At 33.2% G+C, this 6,424-nt stretch overlaps 1 protein-coding gene across 1 annotated transcript; it reads left to right on the top strand.

The window, feature by feature from the left end:
- Window positions 1-1,435: 1,435 nt before the first annotated feature.
- LOC114183209 (adenine deaminase) lies at window positions 1,436-6,287 on the top strand. Its single transcript, XM_028070143.2, has 7 exons — window positions 1,436-1,683; window positions 2,217-2,325; window positions 2,423-2,481; window positions 3,203-3,487; window positions 3,626-3,701; window positions 4,444-4,552; window positions 5,702-6,287. Exons 1-7 carry the CDS (start codon window positions 1,660-1,662, stop codon window positions 5,778-5,780), a joined length of 741 nt encoding a protein of 246 aa, XP_027925944.1. The 5' UTR covers window positions 1,436-1,659; the 3' UTR covers window positions 5,781-6,287.
- Window positions 6,288-6,424: the final 137 nt, after the last annotated feature.

The following is a 6,424-nucleotide window of genomic DNA, read 5'->3' as shown; positions in this document are numbered from 1 at the left end:
ACTTTAATTTCATTTATTTACCATTTCTCTCCTCCATATGCCATCTTAGTTTTTAATCTTTAATTTGCCCCATAATATATCAATTGGGCCATTATGTCCCTAAAATTAGTCTAACTTTATTGCTTTTTTGCATTTATGATGATATCTTTTTAGTCACTTTCTGTTATACTATAAATGTTTTTCGGGTTTCAAGGCAGCTACACTACACCGCTTTTAAAATAATTATGGTTTTCTTTTTTTAGATTAAATTGATTGTTATTTTTAGTTTTCATTAATGCTTATTTTGTTTGTTTTCTAATAAGTTCATCCATATTTGGAAAGTATTTAATGGAGTTTTTTTCTTTATCCATAAAAGTAATATTTAACTTGGATTCTATAAGAATTGGTTTGTGAGTTCATTAAAGAGAGGTTGTTTTATAAATAATTTTCTTAAATTTCAGACAACTTGTATTTGTGATACTCACGTTAAAGAACTTAGCTAAACAACTTCTATGAGCCAGAGATATTCTCATAAATAGATAAAGTGACACGTCTATTGAAAAAAAAATTCAATAAACAAAACATTTACTATTATTTTTAATATGTATAAAAATATCTTAAGCACATAGGTGGTTTTATGTGAACAAAATATCCCGTAAAAAGAGGTCAAAGAAAATATAACAGACTTAATGAAGTTTTGATCTCGTATTTTGGTTTTTACTTTTTATTTCATTTTTGTCTTTTTGATTTTTTTTTCAGGGTTAATTCTTTCTATTAATTTCAATGGTAACTATGTGATTATATGATAAGACTGTAAAGATGTTAACTTTAGGTTAAACTATGAGAATATTTAGGGACTAAAATAGAAAAATATTTATAAAAACTAAAATAAAAGTATATATCTTAGATTAAAATTAATGTTATAAGGACTAAAAAAACAAAATATTACAAAGACCAAAAAAATTATTTACAAAAGAGTAAAATAAACCAACATATTTTTATAATATATTTATGTGTTTCAGTAAAAGTACATGACCAAACTTGAACTGTCATTAATTGTTTTGGATAGAGAATTTGACTAATTGTTTCGGATAAAGTCTTTATTTTAATAACGCTTTCTATTTATAACAGTCGGATTTAAAATTTCATTTAAAAAATTCAAATTCATTTAATTTTATAATTTCTGTCATTAAAGTTGTACGAAGTATTTACTAATAACTTTTTTAACGAGGATTTACCAAATCTATGAAGTGAAGTTTTGGTTTTTGCGCCTCATTTTTTTATTATAGCTTTTTGGCACCAACAGGACCACCGCTACATTCACCAGTAGTATTCCATAAATGGTACTGTTAAAAAATGAAAAAGGCTGAAAATGAAGGGGCAATATGGTCAGAACAAGAAATGAAGGTGTTTGTCGTTATGGTCGACGTCGTAGTCAGAAGTCTTAATGGCAAATCGCGCACACTGTAGGGTACTATGATATGTATGTATGTATGCGATGTGTAGTGGAGTTCCAACAAATTCAGACCTTCGTCTTCGGTTCAGCTCCTCCGTTAATAATATAACAATGTAACGTTCAAATTCGACTCCAATCCCAATCTCAATTGCATTCTCTTTCCTCTCACTTTTCCCTTTTCCCTCTTCCTCGCAACAACCTAACACTCTCTTTTCACGCCATCAATGGCCGTCGATTCCTCCGCTCAGGTAACATTCTCAATCCTCTCCTAAACCTCAATCATCTCTCTAATTACTAATTCTAAGCTGCATTTTGATTTTGACTTCACCTGCTACTTTTTCCACATTTTGTTTATCTGAATCGGATTCTCAACTCGTGTCGCGTTTTTTCCAACTTGTTTTGGCTGTTACTTCCTGAATGCTAACTGGTTGAAGAAATCGACGTTTGTGTGAAATGCGGAACTAACTACTTTCCAGCTTTGATGGAAAAAGAAAGAAAGGTTGAAAAGTCAGGACGAGCGAGAGTCACGTGAGAAAGTGAAACCGCACGATTTTCGTTCTAGCTTGCATTCATTACTTTACAGTTTAGAATTCAAGTTGATTTGCCAAGAGTCTCACTTAAGATGCATGGATTGAGCTGTTCTCTTTAGATCGCGTTAGGTTGAAAGTTCTCGCTCTATAAGCTATCGCTCACTATTGATTTACGAGTCACATTGTTTAGTGCGTAGTTAAGTGAGATTTGGTTGTTTCCTTTTTCATCTCTAGTCGTGGCTTGGTTGCAGAGAGAACATCAATTTCGGGAGTTTGTGGACGGGAATGGAAATGTCGCTGTCGGTTTGAAGTTACATAATAAACCAACTAGTGGCGATCTTAACCAACAGTTTCCTCTAGGTAATTGTGCTAAATTAGATCATTTAGCAATGTTGTGTGTTGTAGAAATGTATTTGGTTTTTATGGCTCTTCATCCTGTTTTTTTCCTCCACTTCAGAGATTCCGCCGATACTGTTTGAAGATTCTTCCCTTCCAGCTGGATTGCACAGTTCACATGTTGGTTCTTGCTTTCTCATGCACTGATCTACTGTTTGTTTTTACCGAATTATCAATTAATTTTCTAGTTTAGGGAATCTTTTTGTCGCTTAATGGTTGTAATGAGTTTTTAATCGGGTTTATCTTCTATAAGTATGTGTTTGGTTAGAGTTGAGATGGGAGAAACAGTGCATTAAAGTCAGCTTAGTGCGTGCTTGGATTCATGTCCAACATGCATGTATAACCAAATTACCCCGTTAATTTGCATCCATACACAGAAGCTAAAACATTATTCTTCTGGTAGACGCATGAAAGAACTGATGTGAAGGAAAACCAAACCATTTGTGCTAATTGGCATTTTAAGTTTTGACGGGTCCAGGGTGTCAGGAGATACATGTTACCCTACGTTTTTGGTAACAGTTAATGTTACTGAGAACCATAAGACTGAGGAGAGAGGATCAAAATCTTTTATGTAATCATGCTTCACATTGATTATTTTGGTATTCTTATCTGTCCTGATTATAAAAGAAAACGTTTGGACCTAGATTCCTTTTAGTTTTGGGTTTTTAGTTACCCTGAAATGTAAGTCATTGAAGATCCTTTTTCTATAACTGTCAATATATTAATTTCCTTTCATATTTGAATTTTGAACCACTTGACCATTTTTATGACATAAATGGTTTTCTGGAAGTAGCTAAAAACATGATATTTTAGAAACTCACGCCCTTTCCATTTCTGGCAGGCTCGAGATGTTTATAGTATTTCTGTGTTGCCTGAGGAAGATGAAAGCGAAAACTGTGCTTCACCACTAGCTTTCTTAAGCATCTTAGAGGTTCCTAATCAAGCTAAAAGTCCAATGTGCTTAGATTCTCCCATAAATTGCCAAAACTGCATTGATTTTCAAATGAAGAATGATGATGTGTATTCTCAGTGCTCGATTGATATTCCTTGTGTGAATGGAAATTCAGTTTCACATGAATCTTATGAAGAGACAGTTGAATGTTTTAAAACTGGAAACTCACCGACTGTAAGTCTCAAACTCATCTTCTTGACAGTTATTTTTTAAAATATCACATAACAGACAACAGGTGCCCTTATAAAGCCACATACACAAATGTCACCGTGTGTATTCTCTTAAGAGGATTGGTATTTTACAATATTGCAGAGTGTGCTGTGGAGAGAATCAAGTTTCAAAGGAGGAAAACTTATGCAGAGTCTGGTGAATGTCAGCAATCCAAGAGGTATGTCTGTTGTTTTTGGGTACCGTACCTTAATTTTTTTCAATACAGATAAGCTCATATTTTTGTTTTACTGGTAGTATGATTAGATGGAAGGGAGAGTAGTGACTTTCTGAGAGCAATCAGAATAGTTTAGAGCTGAAGGAAGTATTATCCCATGCAACACAGATGGTTGCTTGACCAGAGAATATATGCATATAACATTTTGATAAATAATTCTAGCCTCTCGTGTAACAACAAGGAATAGAGAACTTTCTACTCTGTCATTCAAAAGTGTAAACACAACTAAAACATATTTTTAGCCGATTTTATAATTTTGACTGGTCCTGTGAAGCAACGACACGATTTAAGGTTTGCTTGTCATCTCAAAAGCAAAGCAGTAAAATATAAGTGGGTTTGGGTTTTGTTCTGACCTGACCTTAACAAACATATGAAATACCATAGTTAAGAATAGATATGTTCAACTGGAACTTGAAGACAAGGGTATCAGTCAAAATTCAAATTGTCCAATATAGTTCTTTTGGTTCAAATGGTTAGTTACTTCGTGAAGCCTTTACAATCTGCTGTGCTATATAATTTGAAATTTTGTTATCTTTCTTTTTGGCTTCCCACCCATTTTTTCCATGTTCAAACTAGCAATTACTCCCTTCTTGTACCTGAACACACTGTTACATTTTTGTGTACTTGAATTCAGAAGGTAAGTGATCCAGATGCATGTCTAACTTTCATACTTTCTAATTAACAGATAAACCAATCTCTGAGAAGCTACATGATTTACCTAGTAACAGATGGAGAAGATATAAACGTGCTGCCTCGTTTGATTCCAGAAAAGTTGCGCTTCTGTTTTCAATATTGTAAGTTCATGTACTAAACTTGTCCTTCAATACTAAAATTTTAGTTGTTATTTCATGTGAATATTCTATTTTTTTCTGGTAAGGTATTTTATATAAATATTCTATTATAATGGGTAGTATTTTTCACGATTATAACAAAATAGTATATGTATATCTATTCTTACTTGACTCTACATAACATTATATATCTGTGGTGCTTCTTGATGAATGTACCAAAGTTATAAACTAGTTATTTATTTATTTATATGTTTACATAAATTTCATGTTGACCATAGAAAGATTGACATTTTTTCTTGCCAAACTATACCTACTCTTTAAAACCTAATGAATGATAAAAAGAGGGCAAATTGCTGCTCTGCGTTGCATATCTCGTGATTTTCGGAGTTTACGAGAGATGCTACTTTTGGAATGCATAATTGCGTTCATGAGACATGCTACTTGTGGAATGCATAATTGCATTCATGAGAGATTCCATGCCACTTCTATAATCCAAACATGTGTATCATTGAAGGTAAAAATTTCTCAATTTATTGTTTGTCAAATATATATATAATTATGGAAAGCTCAATCAAAAGAACATTTAACTAGTGGAATACACTAAAAAAAATCATTCCTAGTCTAGTCAATGTTACCAGCATCAGGATGTTATTAATTTGGTTAAGTTTATAAATCATTCATCCGTATCCATCATTCACAATACTCACTCGGTAATTGACCTCCAGAACAAAGTCTCTCAGCCTCCATAAAGCTTTAAAGCATTCCCTACCATCCATGCTAAACATTAGGGGACAGGATTTACATGTCAAGTTTTTGGTGTTATGTTCATCCGAGCAACTGATCTTCCCAGCTGAGTGTCTGTTTTTCCATCCTTCTAGGCTTTGATTTGCCATATAAAAGTGCTTATAGTATGGAAAGAAATGCTCTTACAAATTTATCTAAGTGCATCTAAGACAACTATAGTCGGTGTATCTGGTTTCCCTGTCTACACAGAAATTTGATCTGTATTAAGCTTTTGTTAAACATTTACCTTATCTGAAATGATTACCAACTGATACTGATTGTTTCTACTTTCTATCTTTGACAATTTCTTTTCAGTTTTTCTTATTCGTTTTACAATTAACCATACGTGAAATTGATCAAATCCTGCAGGTCAAGTTTCGGAACATTGGTGTTGATATATCTGACGTTGAGACTTAGGCAGAGAGCTGATGGCTTTGCTCTTATTTGAAGTTCCAATATTTGACACCCCATGTTTTTAGATTTCCAAGCTTCTATGGTTTTGTGTAGTTTAAACTTGACCTTGATTTGTAATAGAGCCGCTTGTGATGTTGAAGTTTAGAATCTAGGAAATTTTATTTGGCACAAAATATAGTTGCGCTTGTCTTTAAAGTCTATTTTATTTAGGACGTGTCTGCCAAATGATCAGTACAATCTAAAGATTAAGCCAACAGGGCCAAACAAAGAGCGTTATTTAGAAAGGTACCAAAAAAGTTCGTGTAAATGGTGTGAAGATGCAGGAAATAAACGTTGCGGAGTGTTTGTGACATGTGATCATATTTTCTTCATTCTTCAGGGTCAACTATGGAAGCCGGAAAGACAGAATAACGGATGCCATTGTATCTATATTTATAGTTCCAAAAGACTATTGAACTTTGTCTGAATTGAACAGATCTATATTTAAGAAATTTTGACAGGTCCAGTTTCAGCAATAAAGCATGATAGCAAAGTCTGAAAATGTTTCCATTCCACCAAAGCTCTAGTGATTTAAAAATCTGTGATGTTTATATGAATTAACTGTGGCTTTTAGATGATGAATTGATATTCTCGTATGTTTAGATTGGCTACATCCTGTAAAAGTAGAAGGGAATCACT

Source organism: Vigna unguiculata, chromosome 1 (assembly GCF_037176805.1).
Source record: "Vigna unguiculata cultivar grain cowpea cultivar isolate G323 ecotype 2 chromosome 1, ASM3717680v1, whole genome shotgun sequence".
Classification (NCBI taxonomy): domain Eukaryota; kingdom Viridiplantae; phylum Streptophyta; class Magnoliopsida; order Fabales; family Fabaceae; genus Vigna; species Vigna unguiculata.
Note: the sequence above shows the minus strand (reverse complement) of the source record. Positions and strands in the feature narration are given on the sequence as shown.